Source organism: Camelus dromedarius, chromosome 8 (assembly GCF_036321535.1).
Source record: "Camelus dromedarius isolate mCamDro1 chromosome 8, mCamDro1.pat, whole genome shotgun sequence".
NCBI lineage: Eukaryota > Metazoa > Chordata > Mammalia > Artiodactyla > Camelidae > Camelus > Camelus dromedarius.
Window position 1 is genome coordinate 77,219,006 of NC_087443.1, and position 15,536 is coordinate 77,234,541.

General features: G+C 50.3%; 1 protein-coding gene across 3 annotated transcripts in view; it reads right to left on the reverse strand.

The window, feature by feature from the left end:
• CTBP2 (C-terminal binding protein 2) overlaps nucleotides 1–15,536 on the reverse strand; it is a 155,165-nt gene that overhangs the window by 44,811 nt on the left and 94,818 nt on the right. For all 3 annotated transcript variants that reach the window (XM_064488521.1, XM_064488520.1, XM_031461964.2), the window contains one exon: nucleotides 3,665–3,824. Coding sequence is in view for 2 of the 3 variants with exons in the window: in XM_064488520.1 (XP_064344590.1) it covers nucleotides 3,665–3,722 (58 nt within the window). In the remaining variant the exon portion in view is untranslated. The remainder of the gene's footprint in view (nucleotides 1–3,664; nucleotides 3,825–15,536) is intronic.

The window sequence follows — 15,536 nt, forward strand, 5'->3', positions numbered from 1 at the left end:
GATTCCCAGGGTTTATAACCATCTATGTGTTTAGCAGACACTGGCTGGTCTCCATTTCCCCCACATCCATCCATCAACCAGCCCATCTTCCTCACCGCCTTTTATCCCCCATGCTCATGAGAACATCCCAGAGGTAAGAAAGGTTGAATTCGATGGTTTATTGAAAAGGAGGTTCGTATCACTTCTTTTTACCCTGCAGAGGAAAGGAGTCCTCTCCTGAGTTATGTTACGAAGGGGCCTTATCACAGCTCAGCTGATAGAATCCTCAGGACCATTTTTCCGCATGCATAAGACATTTGAACAAAATGAAGTAAAATGAAATATCTACTTTTTTCCAAATTACATTTCTAATAGCCACAGGAAAGAATGGTGTTTAGTGATTTATTCTACCATAAGCCACAATAAGATGTTCTAACAAAAAGTCATCAGCAAGGCCATTGTGGTATATTACAGTTCTATAAACCCAGGTCTCCAGAAAATGCTTTTCGGGGTTACTTTTGCAAAGCTGAGCAATAGCAAGCCCCCTTCTCTAGCCAACAAATACTTGGGGCAAATCAAACCAGTTCTGCCATGATGCAGTTACATATTAAATCTCTAACTAGTGCAATTCACAAATGTAGTATGTCAATTACGCCAGCAAACTAAACAGTGCAAACCAAGACCTACATCACACATCCAAAAGAAGAGGCCGCAATCTGGTCTGACCAGTCTGTTAGTGGACCTTGCTCTGTAAAATGTTTGCACAACAGCCCTAGGATTAGTTGATATTAGGCATCAAGAAAGAGCAGAGAACAAATTACAAATATCAAGAGAGGAACTGCTTAAGAAAAAAATTTGGCTTTTAAGTCAGCTTGAAAGACCATCATTCTAATGGATTGGGATGGAGTCCCAAAGACTTTGGGTGGTGAGAAGCAAAGCTGTATTCTGTACTTTGCTTAATTTCGAGCAGAAACATCCCCTGGAGTGGGTGGGGCATACCAAGGTTCAGATTCTGGGCTCACAGACTGATCAGGATGCCTCGGGTTCAGGAGTAAGAGACCCCAAGGCTGGTGTGGAAGGTTTCATGGAGGAAGGGACTGGGCTGTGGGAGGCAGACAGGGATTCTGGAAGCAATAACTGAACAGGGATGATGCCCATATCCCAGAAGACTGGCTTGGCTAGAGGAAAGAATTTGAAGGAACATGTGTTCCCAGAGGCCAAGAGCAAGAAGACAAAGTTCCTACAAGCCCAGAGCAGAGAGGGGCAGCTTCATGCTTTTAATCATACAATTAAAACAACCAACCAAACCAAACCAGATCAAAAAACAGTGAGAGACACAGGAAGTCCTTGGGGTGGGGTGTGGGTGGTAGGAAGGAGAGACCCGTTTGTGGGGCTCGCTGGACTTCCAAGTAGAACATTCAAGAACAGTTAGTTCAGGTTTACAGAACAGAGACTGGTGAGCATCCAAAGGGAGGTGTATGGGGCTTTCAGGAAGAAGGAAACGGAACCCACGGAGCTGACTGGAGGGAAACGCCAAATAGAGAACAGCAGGCCGCCTGGGCACACACCCTGCACTGCTCTGTAACTCACTGGCGGCACCTGGGAAACGGGCACCCCATCCTGACCTTTAAAGGTGCTAACCCAGCTTATAAATGCATGAAGCGCCAACGAAGCACCTTGGAGCAGCGGTCACACTTAACGGGACACCAAATGAACGTTCGGGATCACGGATTACCCGCCACCCTGAGTGACCTCATGTCACACGTCTATCTCGATAGTAGCTGTTGGGAAATTAAAAACAAACAAACAAAACAAAACTGTCTCAGGAACACCGTTCACGGATAAAGGTGATGCTGGAATTTCTGTCATAAAAAAAGAGGTGGGGGACTGGTGAGCCGTGCCTCGGGGAAAGGGCCTGAAAGAACCATTGATGGTTCTGGCATCGCCAACCACGTGGAGAAGGAGGGCCACTGGCCCTTCAATCCCATTCTTGACCCCAGTGGGGCATCTCTAGATGAACAGTGGGGTTGAGGGGGTGGAATCAGCCCCACAGACATTCCTGACACTGACTTTGGGAGCGACTCACTAGCGCTTTCTGGAATGGGGACTCGGTACTGAAGGTGAAGCACCTTTCCACGGGAGGGAAAAACTAAATTTTTAAAATCCCCCAAACACTCAGGTGAACCCAGACTGTGGGACATGGGTAAACCAGCTGGCTTGGCTCCGTAGTGTCAATATTTCTGAAAGTCAAAAGGGAAATTATTTTAGACTAAGGAGACCAAAGAGCCATGACAACTAAACGCCACATTATGTCCCTTTATTGGTTTCTGCACAAGCAAACAAAGCGGCTAAACACAAAAGCGTGGGGGAGAGGTGAATACGCCATCTATGTTAGATAGTGTTGTAATGGGGTCCAGGCCCCTGGGGGTGACTGAGGTGGCGTGTTTCTGTAGGAAAGGATCCTTTAACACATGCCGTACATACTTAAGAGTAAACTGCTGCATCTACAGCTTTCTTTCAGGTGGTTCTGAAAAAAAATCCATCCACCCATCCATCCACACACACATTACTTACGTATCTATAAAAAGAAAGCAAATGATAACAAATGTTATCAACTGGTAAATACAGCTGAACAAAATATCAGTGTCCATTGTACTATTCTATCAATTGTTAAAAAAAAAACAAACTCTTAAATCCCAAACCCCTTACACTGCAGCAGAACCCCAGGGATGTGGGGGGACAGTCAATGCTCTTAAATTCTTTTAGCACGGAGCTGTTGCAGGGCACCCCGACACACAGGAGAACACGCCTCTGATGCCTTCACCTCACGAAGCTTGAGCCGTGGCTAAAGGACCAACAAGTCCACATGGACAGCTTGTGGATACAGATTCCCGTGCCCGAGTGAGCTGGCCAGCCGGTGTGCTAGCACATTCGGGGGACTGGAGGGGGCTGCTGGCCTCCCCCGGCCCAGGGGCTCCCCTCCACGGCCTCTGTGGTGAACCCTGTGGTGAAGTCACCAGACGCCATGCTGCACCGAGCCCAGCCGGCAGCACAGACTCAGGCTGGGCAAGGAGCACTTCACGCGAAGGCCAGGTCCACACTCAGGATGTCCTGCCCCTCCCTAATTAGGAGAGGATGGTGCTTAATCAACATTTCAGAGTTTTGTCCCCATGTTTCCATTAGATTTTAATTATGTTTATTTTTCCTTTCATGAATAAAACACTTCCAGACATTTTCAAAGATACCAGGGATGTGAACACATCACCAGGGACTCTGCTGGGCTCTTCAGGAATACCTTGGAATTCATGATTGTAAACCTTTTAATTTGAAACAGATAAAGTCCAGGAACTTCAGGAAGTAAAAAAAGATGGTCCTAATAGGCAGTGTCTTTCATATGCAAAGTGATCTCGGGATGGAAAATGGGCCTCAGGGCCTGCCCCCTCCCCAACTTCCCTCCTAGCCCCACCCCTACCCTGGAAGCCACCTCAGCCTACTCGAAGGCCAGGCCTGCTGACCGCACCAAGGCAGAGGGTGAGAGGTGCCGGGGGAGGGGGGCCTCTGGCTGGAGGGTGGGCTGTGGTACAGAGCCTGGCTGGGGGCTGGTTCCCACAGGTCGGCAGGTGGAGGCCTCGAGGTCGGGGCTCCGCATCTTTGGTTAAAAACCGCCAATCACGCTGGCTCTTACCTTCACAAATTCTGTCCAACCGCTGTCGCTTGACTTTGTGCTTATCCACAAGGGCCATTCTTTATCGAGCTTTGCGCCTCTCTGATTCAGAAGGCAAAGCGGTCCTCTAAGAACTCAGGGGCACTCGCGGGAGTCTGCGGGCATTACGCCACTACGCACCCTGAAACAAGGAGAAAAGAATCCTTACTCTCTGGGCACCCTGGGGGCAAGGACGACAGATCGTGCAGGCTTGGCTGCCACTTTCTAAGAGGGGACCTGCCCTTGGGCACTTGCTCTCCTGGACGCGTCCACTGCACAGTCTCCTGCCTCCAACTCGCAGCAGGAAGCGAACACACGAGGGTCACTGGCTCCCGAGAGCAGTAAAGGCAGCATCTGGGTCTCTGGCTTTTGACTTCGGGGCTATAAACACCAATTACTGACCAACCTGAAGCAAAATCATTTGTACTCCAGTGTCTGAGACCAAGACAGCCGGCAGAGCCGGCCCTGTACTGCTCTGAACCACAGAGGGAGGGGCAGGGTCACAGCAGGCGGGCTCAGACCCGCCCGGACCGCCTGGGAGCACGTCCCACGGCCCTCTGCACTAAGATGCAGACATCCAGCCGTCCCTACCCACAGGAGGGGCTCTCCCAAGGCCTTGCCAGGCAGTTTACAAACCTTCCAAAACTGCCCTTTGGCCACTGCTCAGCACCTCGCAAGCCCCTCACCCCACTGCACGGGAACAGGGGCAGGAAGGTAGCACCTAACCGAGGCCTGCCGGTGCCATCTTCCGGAGCCGTCCCTGCATCCTGAGGGGACTACAGCTGGCATCGGGGAGGGCGGTGTCCAGGCTGCTGGGCTTGACCCTAGGCAGTGGCAATGGTGCCAGTCCCGCAGCCGTGGTGTTTCAGGCGAGAGTGAGGCAGGTGAGGAAGGGGCTCCCATTTGGGTTGGGGTACTTGGGCCTCTCCCGAGGGGAACCCACATGCTATCCCACCTGAGGAATGTTTGTGGAGACAATCAGGGCTGCGTGTTCTGGAAGGCTCTGCCCTTCACTTCCTGCTCATCTAGTGGACCAGTTGAGGCCACAGGTCACTGTCTGTAACCCCCAAAGCCCTAAGGCTTTGACTCATCGCTGCAGTCTTATCCTAACAACTCTCTTTTTCTCTCTCTCCCCGTCTCTGTTGCTATCTCTGTCTCTCTCACACACACATGCACAGGTGTCCTCAGCAAGCAAATGGGGGGGGGGGGGGGACGACAGGAGACAAAGTGAGGCTCCAGGGTTAATAATGAGAATTATTATGTGTGGTCATCAATTATGCAAAATGCTGGGAGTTACTCTATCAAAGGTCAGAAGGCAGGTCTGACTATGAAAAGGTAGGCGACTTTCTGAAAGTTAATGGCTAATTTCTCAGCAATGAGGCTGCAAAAGCACCTAAAAGATTTATAGCAATAATTATGTGGTTTTTGTTAAAGAGCTAGGGGAAAAAAGGCACAATTTCTAATCACATAAATAATGAACGCAACATCCAAGAGATACCAAACCCTTTCCAAACCTGCGGCGTTCCCCACACCTGGAATGACCCTATTGGACCTGGAAGGAGATGAAGACTGTCCTAACGTGACCTGGGGAGGTACTGGGAAGATTTGGGTGGACAGAGATGGAGTAGACATTTCCAAAAGTCTGGTTCACTTTTGCTGGGCTGTATGAAAGGTAATCATGCAAAGAGGGTATGATGGTTCCTAACAGGCCAACTTGAGACAGACAGACACACAGACAGAGGAGCAGGACTACTGGACCCAGGGGTTTGTGCCCGAGAGAGACCCTCAGAGGCTGCTCCGTCTGAGCGCCCATCACCAGATTCCAGTGCGGCCCCTCCTCGGCTCTGGTGTGGAGACAGAGCAGAGACGGAGTTGGCCGCCGTATCCAGGGTGAGAGAATTAATTAGTTAATATTTGTGAAGTGCCTCGGAGATGAGAAATGACAGCATTATCATCCGAGGCAAGGCGGGCTTCACACCCTCCTCCTTCAATTCCCCGAGTGAGGCATAATCATTCTTTTTGCTTTCCTTTGAATTTTAATTTGTATAATTAGATGGCTTCCTGAAAAATTGATAAGTAGAATCTCGATTATGCAATCAAAGGAAAGATCAGGCATCAGCTTACACAAACTGTCTGCGTCCTATTATTTTTAAAAAAAGGCGGCGTGGGGGAACTGATTCTGTGTCTGGTTGGGTTTTGGGGTGGGGTGGGGGTTAAGGGGATACTCTCTGTGGCTAGCTCTTCCATGGGAACCCCTCCAGCAGTGGCAGCCACCCATGTTCAGACTGGCCACGATGACAGAGAATTCAGACTTGGGAGGCCACTGGGCGGCATGTGGTCTGGACTTTATGGCCGTGACCACTGATTCCTGTAGCCTCGGTCTCCTTCCCCCAGTATTTCTTTTGAAGCAAGAATGTATGTAATGTGACATTTTCCTTCTCCGTCCTCTGAAGGAGAAAGCTATTTACGAAGACTCAACACAACCCTCTTCCTGATGACAGGAACAGGCCCTCCTCAGGGCTGCGCTGTGAGCAGCGGTCTCCACGCTGACAGTGCCAGCACCCCGCCATCCACACGGGCCCTGGGCTCCCTCAGCAGAGCCCACAATGCCAATCTCTGCCTTTACACCAGTCTCCACTCATAAATCATCAACTTTCTTGCCACTGAATTTATTGCTACTATCAGTAATTGACACTATCTGGTCAATGTTTAACTACAAATAAAGAAAGGTCCTCATAGGGAAGAAAAACCAGGGGGGTGGGGTGAGGGTAGGGTAATGAAGAATTACACTGTCCCACTTTTATTGAAATTGTGAACCTTCAAACCATGGTGCTGCTGTAGGTTCTAGAACCTACTTGCAGAGTGACCATGGATTAGCAGCTCTGTGTTTGTACAATGGGGATGATGTCATTTATGTTCCAAAGTGGTGGGAGGATCAGATGAGAACCTGCAGGAAAACACTTGGTGCCCAGCAGCAGGCCTCTAAGAACCGCTCTTGCCCTCCTCTGGTGAGAGGCCTTCTTAGATGCGCACCTGAGCTGTCTGTGAGCACTCCCTCCCTACTGCTTAGCCTGGGGGGTAGACCTCAGCGAAACTCAAGAAAGGTCAAAAGGAAATTCAGGTCTTTTCACAAGTAGAAAGGGCATTCTGCTGCCAATCCTTACAAAACAACAAAAACAAAATAATTTTAAAAAATCAAAAAACCAGAAAACACTGCCTTCTACCCCAAAAGAGTTGCTGAAATCACACAGCAAACCACAGAAAGGTCTACCTAACGTTCTGTCAGCTTAAGATGGGGGTGTTGATCTAGGACTGAAAGGTTTGGTGTTAGGGAATTCAACTCATTTTAGAAAGAGAAAGAAGCCTGCTTAAGAAAGCTAGTTGGAAATGCTGCTAACCATCTGAGCCTTCAAAAAGGCAAGTCGTAGTAGAGGGGGGAAAAAAAAAGCTACTTGGAGATTCTTGGCAATTACTAGAAAGTGACAGGTCTTGAAGAACTGTCCATGTGGGCTTCGGAGAGAAGCATGAGTTAAGAAAAGGCAGAACAAGTAGGCAGTCTTGGTTTTACAACCACTACGTTCGCGATCAAATGCAAAACAAACACCCCACAGTGAGTGCGAGAAAAACGGGGTCCTCATCAATCATCGTCTAAAATCTGGGCAGGTTAAGTTTACTGAACGACCATTAGCAGCCCTACCTGCCACGACCAAACCACTACAGGGCACAGAAATCCTGTCTTCACTAATTTACATTCTTAAAATCTCAAGTAAGTTTTAAAGACACCCTCAGTTCCATTATTCTGGTTCCTAATCTTTACAAAGATTAGGCAAAGGAGTTTACACAAAGTAAACGATGCCTTCAATGGTGTCTTTCAAAATGAAAAGTCCTCTAAAACCAGTTAAACATGATGACAGCCTTCAATCCCCTTAAGGAAATCTACTTAAACATAATGTTAATACAGAGAGATCAAGTTTTACGACATGCTAATGAACTGATATTGTTTTCGTTCAGTTACTGCCAAAGTTCTCCGAGTGGACCCCTGGAGTCTTCAGAATACATTTCATCGTTAAGCCTGCAAATGGGGGTGGATTGAAAGTTAGAGAGGTTGCTGGGACACAATGCAAGGAGAAAAGGCGCAGCCCTGGCGGCATCTGTGCACAGGCCTCCCACCTTCATAGGTCTCCCACCTTCATAGGTCTCCCACATTTACAAGCCTGAGATGATACCACCCCTGGGGTCACCACAGCCTACAAGGGTCTCCAGATGCGGCCACAGCGTCACTTACCGACCTGTGAATGGCCCAGCAGGTGGGTGCCGCCCACAGGGTCAGTGCATTTTAATGGTCCTTCCAGGGATGCTGGCTCACCAAGGACCCCGACGCCCTCAGCTTTGTCATCTAGCCCCAGATAAAGCAAAGCCATGGACATTCAGGCTACCTCAGAAGAACCTGTTCCAGGATCTTCAGAAGCCAAATGAACAACAGATGATAGATAAGCTGGGGAGAATCCCCAAACAGGCGATCTGGGTTTTGCTTTGTAAACTGTACCCGAAGGACCGACTGAAATCCAAACAGAGCAAAAGAAATGTCCTACAGGGGTGAGGGATCAGCGGGAAAAACCCTGGCTTAGCCTTTGGTTAAGTGGTTGCCATAATGCCACAGTGAGTAACAAAATGATGTAAACTGCACTTCGAGAAGGAAAATGAAGCTTTGGAGGAAGATAGATGGTGGGAAATGAGCTTCCTGAAGTCAATTTTGTAAATGTCCAAAAGCTACTACTGCTCCCTGATTATGTACTCAGGTCAGTAGCTTTGGGGCATATTTAGGTTTCAGTTTTTATTTTTTCTTGGTTGGGGCGTGGGGGGAGGGAAACATATGGTTCAGACATCTAGTAACATAAAAAGGTGCACAGGGAGGTCTCCCGCTCTGAAAGCCCCCATCACATGGCCCAGGAAGAACCAGCAGGACACTTCAACACACCCTGAAGCTTCACTCTGGTTCCTGGAGCCACGCCTGTTCCCCATTAGGCAGAACTGCTCATCTTTCCTCAGGGAATGCCAAGCAGCCCAACCCAGGGTGACAAGGTCACACCCCGGTCACATGCCCTCCATCTGATCCAGGGCCCCACCCTCTGATCCCCTGGGGCTGATACAACACTGGTGTCCCAGAGAGAAGTGCACAGACAGCTCCAGTGCTGTGAGCACAGGTTCCCCACCCTTTCCAACACCAGAGGCCAGGCAGGCTTCAGAATTCAGATGGGATTTAAAAAGGCAACCCAGAGTTTATATAACACGATGATGGATGCCAAAATTAACCGTTAACAATTCTGCACTAGGACACAGGGGTAACCTTACCCAATCGGATTCATAGACAGAATATACAAAAATATTCCCCAACAATTCAGGCCAGGGCAAAAATCTGCCACCCAGTGGGTTACGAAGAATTAAAGCTCTCAGAGGTTTTCACAATTTGGATGTGAGGTTAAGGAATTTAGGGCCTGTGATTTCATTCCCCTCTGCCCAATCTAACCCCTACCAAAATATTCTCTGGGACTTTGAAGGAGACAAAGCAATGAAAAGTGAAGACCCTGTAATCTACATGGAGCTTGTAAGGTCAAAGAAACACATAAACCAAGTTATTTTAGCAGGTGGAATCCCCATGCTGGTGGAGGAGCATTCTGTGAGGTTTGAGAGCCACAAGGAAGAAGCAAATGTGCAAACCACACGTCTGCTGAGACGATCTCCTTGGCCAACAAAGAATTTCCGAGTGAATCGTTCTGTCTGGTTTAGATTTAGAAAATACGTCTCCTGGTGTTAAATGCAAAAACTCAAGAATGCTAAATATTTTCACTTGCTAAAAGCTTTCATCAGGAACGGAGGATCTGAGCAGAAACTAGCCATGATTTTCTTAATCGGTTGTTGTATTTGTGTCATAATGAAAATTAAGTGTTGCTGAAGAAAATGAGACGCTTTCTGCGTTAAGAATTTTCACACATTTTTTAAGCACCTGACCTACAAATTATGCTTGAAAAATAAATACATTCATTTGAATACTAACGCATTCTTTAAAGATAAAAGCAAGGAGAAACAAACAAGAAAGGTACAGGCCCATAAGCAAACTTTCATCCAAGTTAAGAGGTGTAGAGACACCTTTCTTCCTCAGGTGTTAAGACTGAGGAATCACGCAAACACAGGTGACTTCTTCCTTTCCCACCTGTCAGAACCTTTCCTCCTTTGGCGTGGCAGTTCTGATCTGCAGCTGGGCAGTCTGGTCGAACAGGGCGAAGAAATTAGCACCCTCAATTTCTGTGTGGAGAGAGGAAGCTCTATCCTCACCAAACAGCTCATCTTTCGTTACACATTACATGCAAGACGTTATTGTAGGATGCTTATATCTGAGCAAGTAAAAGTGAACACCACACAGAGTAAGTATCCAGAACACTGGAAAGTTTGGAAAGGTCTCATGAAAATGCCTGCGGAGGGGCCTCAGCCAGGGGGAGGCTTTGGGATGACCACTCTGTGCCCCAAAGGTGGCCTCAAGGGGAGGTCTGCAGCCTGTGCACCCATATGCATTTGCTGTGGTCCAGTGTGGAATAAAAGCTCGGGTATCTGATGGCCACTAGAGGCTTGGACCTGGGTTGGGCGGGGGCAGGGGTGGCGGGGCGGTGCACCAGCAAGGCAGGAGCCACCAGGAGACAGCTAACTGGAGGTGATGTGCTGAATTTGTGCTAAACTTTAAAACTTGGTAGGGAATAGGCTTCTCTACTTTAACATTTTAAAGGCAACTCTGGATCACTTGGCTTATTCTAACACACGGGAATTGCACTTGTAGTTACGGGAATCAGTTGGTTATCAAGCAAATAGCAATGACAAGATTGTAAGTGTTTATAGAAATCTTGAGGTTAGATCTTGAAGATGTTTGCCCCTGGGGGGCCCTAAATCCTCACATTGCCTTCTCAGAGCGTCCACCTTCCTTAGGGGGCACAACTGCTTTGCTGCCCTTGTGAGATCCCAGGCCATGTGTCTCTTGACACTGTGCAGTCTGGAATCAGAGTTTCAGGGCATGCTCTCTGCAGTTCTGGCTGACTCACAAATCCAAAGGGAATCACCTGTGTGGGGCCGATCTTCTGCTCCAGCCTTTCCCTGGAGCAGGCGCACCCAGCGGTGGGGCCCTCCGGCCGATAGAGGGCGCTGCACACCCTGCACGGCCTTCTCCAGGCTGCAGAGACCTGGGATGCTTTGCCAGGACTCGCCTTGGTCATTTCAGTCCCAATCCGGACTCTCAAAGAACCCAGAGAAAGTGAGACCAGAGGCCTCCAGGAGGAGAGGTCCGAGATGGCTCCAGGATGACACACTGCATGTCTCCTCAATCTCAGGACAGAAAAGGGACAGAAGAGACCTCCAATCTCCCTTAAAGCAACAGGCGTTCAGCCTCCAGGAACACGGCCAGCCAGGGGACAGGATCGCAGCAGGGTCCTCCTGCTGTCTGACTCCCGGGCTGGCAGCGAGGTTCACCCTTTCAGAGAGGAGTGAGTTGAAGCTCAGGCCGAGGAGAGGCGGGTCACAGAGCAAGGAGGCTCTCCGCCCCGGGCTTGGGGTCCCTGATCCAAGAAAAGCCACGGGCCACCCTGAAGGAAGATTTTCCATTAAAGCCGTGCTTCTCATTGAAAGACACATCAGTGAAGAATCGCCCACAGTGATGAGAGAGGAAGACAGCTTGGCGGAGACATAACATGTAAGGTGAGGAAAGGACTGAGGTGTAGTTTCCATTACAGACCACAGATTCCGGGCACCACACGCACCTGGTGGACTGGTGACTGCTCAGTTCTCATCAACCCCGGCATCTGCTTGTTGTGAAACACAGATGACCTCAGAATACACAACCTTTTCAGCAGACGCTAATTTGGAGAGGAAGGTGGAAAAAAGATAGATGTTTCCAACCTTATTCAGGAACTGATTCTGGCCAGCAGCACAGGCCCAGAGGCTGCTCCTTCATGGCTGTGGGCTCACCCCGGCCAGGCTGCCCACAACGGGGGGGATGACTGACCTCTCTGGCCTTTTCTGATCACTAAGTTTTAAGAAGCCAGCACATGGATGCAGTAAATCAGCTCCCTCCTCCACACCAGCAGGGCGCCCGAGTGGTTCAGGCTGCAGCAGGAAAGGAGGGGCTGTTGTGCGGTCAGTGCTGAAGCAGGAGGGAACACACGCCCCTGGCAATCCCCGCATCTCCAGGACCAGCATCCTTTCACCACCATTTCAAGGCCAACAGGTTGCCACAGCAACAGGTGCCACTGGACAGCACGGCTTAGTCTTGGCCTGACTTGGCAGGTGATGCCTCTGGAAGGACCCCACACGTGGAGATGCTGGGGCAGGATTTCGCCTTCTCCAGGAAGCCTCCTGATGAGGCTCTCTCTGCCCTTCTTCTTGCTTTGCTTCTGACACCACAAGCCCCTCCCCATTTTGTTCCAAATCACATTAAGTGGGATTTGCTTGGACCTCCTGGAGGAAGGTAATCTGTATGGCCCACCTCAAGGTGGACAATCCAGACAGGCACGTGGGCTACCTGGTGGCCGAGGAGAGGCTGAGAGAGGCCAGCAGCCAGGGTGGCCCAGGTCAGGCTGACAGGAAAGGGGATCCAAGCTGGTCCGGCAGAGATAAAGTCATCAACGTGAAGGATGGATGGCTGGGGCTCTTGTTTCGTTTTCAGAAAGCAAGTTGTCTGGAAAGATTATCTCAAAAACAAACAGAAGAGCTCACTCCAAATCCAACCAAGTTCAGCGCCGCACAGGTCACACAGTCACCAAAGACCCAACCCAATAAAGGCTTCTGAGCAACACTGCTCCAAGCCTGCAGTCCAGCCTGGAGTGTGTGGGCCAGGAGGAGGCTGAGCAGCCGGGGACCCGGGCACAGCCTCTCACTCGGCTCTGCCCATCACCTCCCACATCCGAAGGGCCACCATTCTAGGGCACGGCAAGGGACAGGAGTGCTCCACGCGGGCCCTGAAGGGCAGCCCATCCTTTACGTCAGAGGAGGAGCCGCATCACAAAGGCACTCGCAGGAGAGCCAGCTCAGGCTTTGGGAGCAGACTGTACGTTTGTTTTATGACAACAGATACTCTGCGTCTGGATCTTCACAAATATCCAAATTCCATCGTGATGTTTCTCTACAAGGCAGCTACTGGGGGCATCCATAAGCCCACACCGTGTTCTCATACAGGAGTTTTATGGACATGTTAAGCGGGAATCCAACATCCCTAACTCCAGAAAGTCTTTAAAGAGGTTCTTCCCAGACCTTATCTTTTCAACCTGAGTCATGGAAAGGAAAACCTTAATCTTCCGTGTAGCTGAGTTTAACAACATGAAATAAAACAGCTTGCAGTCATCCATTTTGTTAAACACAATTTTAATGTGGAGGACTGGGTGGGGGTCGGGGGGTGGAAACCAGAGGGAGGTGGGCTTTGCTCATATCCATGCCGGCCACGGGGGGTGGGGGTGCGGGTCCCCAGTTCAGGTTGGGGAGGAGACGCAGGGGACAGTCACGTGTCACATGAATCCATCTTTGCTGATGAAATGTGAGAAGAAAAGTAGGGAGCCATTAAACAGCTCCTTGTGCTTCTCTGTTTTAGGGTATTCCTGAATTCCTTCACCTGTCTCACGGTGGACGCCGCTTCTTTGATGGGTAAACAGTGTCACTTCTGCATTTACTGTAGCCCCGAATGTTCTGAGTTATGGCTAAAATATCACTTGGTGCAGAGTGGTTGCTGGAACAGAGGGGAAGACATGGCCACACTCCCTATGAGAATTTTCTAGGTGTGAATCCTTGTCATGATCGATGGGGTTCTTCACAAGTAGGGCAAGTGCTGGGACAGGTAGGGAGGATGGAACACAGTCACCTGTTAGGTAGTTGCAGATGACCAAGTGCCAACGGCCAAGGATCCTGATTTTAAAGAAATCCTATTAAGGGACTCTTGACAAGGTGAAGGCCATTTAAAAATTTGCTCTGAGCTAATTTATGGGGATACTGTACACACTGGAGGCCCCATCAGATGAAGAACAGATGGGGAAGTAGATTCCAAGGGGTTGGACATTTGAACACTAGGTTCACATCCCCGGACCAGACAGCCCATGAAAACGACACAAGATGAGCTTCTCGGGAAAGGCAGCCCCTCCCCTGCGGCTCTGGGCCTCCCGCCTTAGGGGCCCAACCTGCTCACCTGTGGGCTCCACGTAAGTATACAGACCCCCAAAGGCTTAATGCATATTTTCTAACTGCCCACAGTCACACTGCCTTGTTATGGACAGAATTATGCCCCCGCCCCATTTATGATGAAGTCCTAGGCCCCAACACCTCAGTGACCTTATTTGGAGAGAGAGTCTTTACAGAGATAATCAAGTTAAACTGAGGTCATATGGGTGGGCCCTAATCCAGTATGAGACAGTCCTCATTAAAAAGGGAACTTTGGACACAGATTCGGGCAGAAGACCACATGAAGGCACAAGGAGAAGACGGCCATCAACAAACCCAGAGAAACCTCGAATAGAGCCTTCCCTCGCGGGTCTCAGAAGGAACCAAGCCTGACACCTTGGTCGCAGACTTCTGCGCTCCAGAACCGTGTGACAATACACTTCCGTTGTATAAAACCAATGAGCCGGTGACCCAGGCAAACCTGCCATGCCTGCTGGTGATACTGGGGAGGACCACCCCAAGAAACCCCCCACGATTCTCAGGGAAGCTCAGGACCATCTTGCCAGGAAGCCGGGATGTGGTGAAGGGGTGGCCTCCACGGGGTGTGATTTGTCACTAGTCCTGGCTTCATCACAGAGCCAAGTCAAACTGCGTCCAGCCACGTGCCCCAAAACGCAACAAATACAGACATGCCCATGCCCCAGGGGCCGCTGTGCAGGGCGAGCAGAACCGGGCCTGGTGCAGAAGGAAAGAGCTGCGGGCCCCCAGCCAAATGCCCCCAACCCACGAGGAGCAACCTCCTGAAAGACAGAGACCTGTGTTTTCAGGGGAGAAATACAAAGAAAACTGTCCTAACCTTACTTTGCTTTCAACTGTGTTCTGCCACTGTGTCCTCTGTTAACAACAGGCAGATATCCGCACCCTGACGCGGGGGGTGGGGGACGGGAGGGTGGTCCCACACTGCCGTGCTCCTTTTCCTCCATCGCGCGCTGGCAGACTTCACTTCCGAGGAGGTGGGAATCAGCTCAGGAATCCCGTGTGGATTCCCCTTGGGGTGACAGCAAACAGACTAGGCTGTGCCTTAAACATCAGGTCTGAGTGGTAACGGTGTACCGAGGCCCAGGCCCTGGAAGGGATCTGGATTTTGTACACAGTGATGAGATGTGTTTCTGCCCCAGAGCCAAGGATCCGGGGCTCAGGCTGGAGACTGTGACTCCGATCACCTCCATTAAGACAGTGCTGGAGCAGCCTGCACCTCTCTCCACACTCCAGAGTTCCCGGGAAATTCGGAGCAGAAGCCACCTCTGACTGTGTATGTATACCCACACCACAGCATGCAATCCAGAGGCCTCCATCTGCGGGGCGGGGGCGGGGGTGCTGGCCGGTGATGCCCAGCCCTGATGTCCAGCACCACAAGGAACAATGACCGAGCCCAGAAAGGGAAGCTGCACAGGACTCCTGGCAAAGGCGGCAGGGACAGTATGTTGCTTTCAGCTTCTTTCTGCAGGGGGTGCCCAGACCCAGAAACCCACGACATGTCAGCTCTCTCTCCACAGTGCCCTACTGCTGGCACGAGGGCGCTCACAGTGGGCATGCCTAAGGAACAGTGGGGAGGGGGCTTGAGTTGTCGAGGGTCCATGGAGGATTTTCAGAGCCATGACCCTTCCTAAGA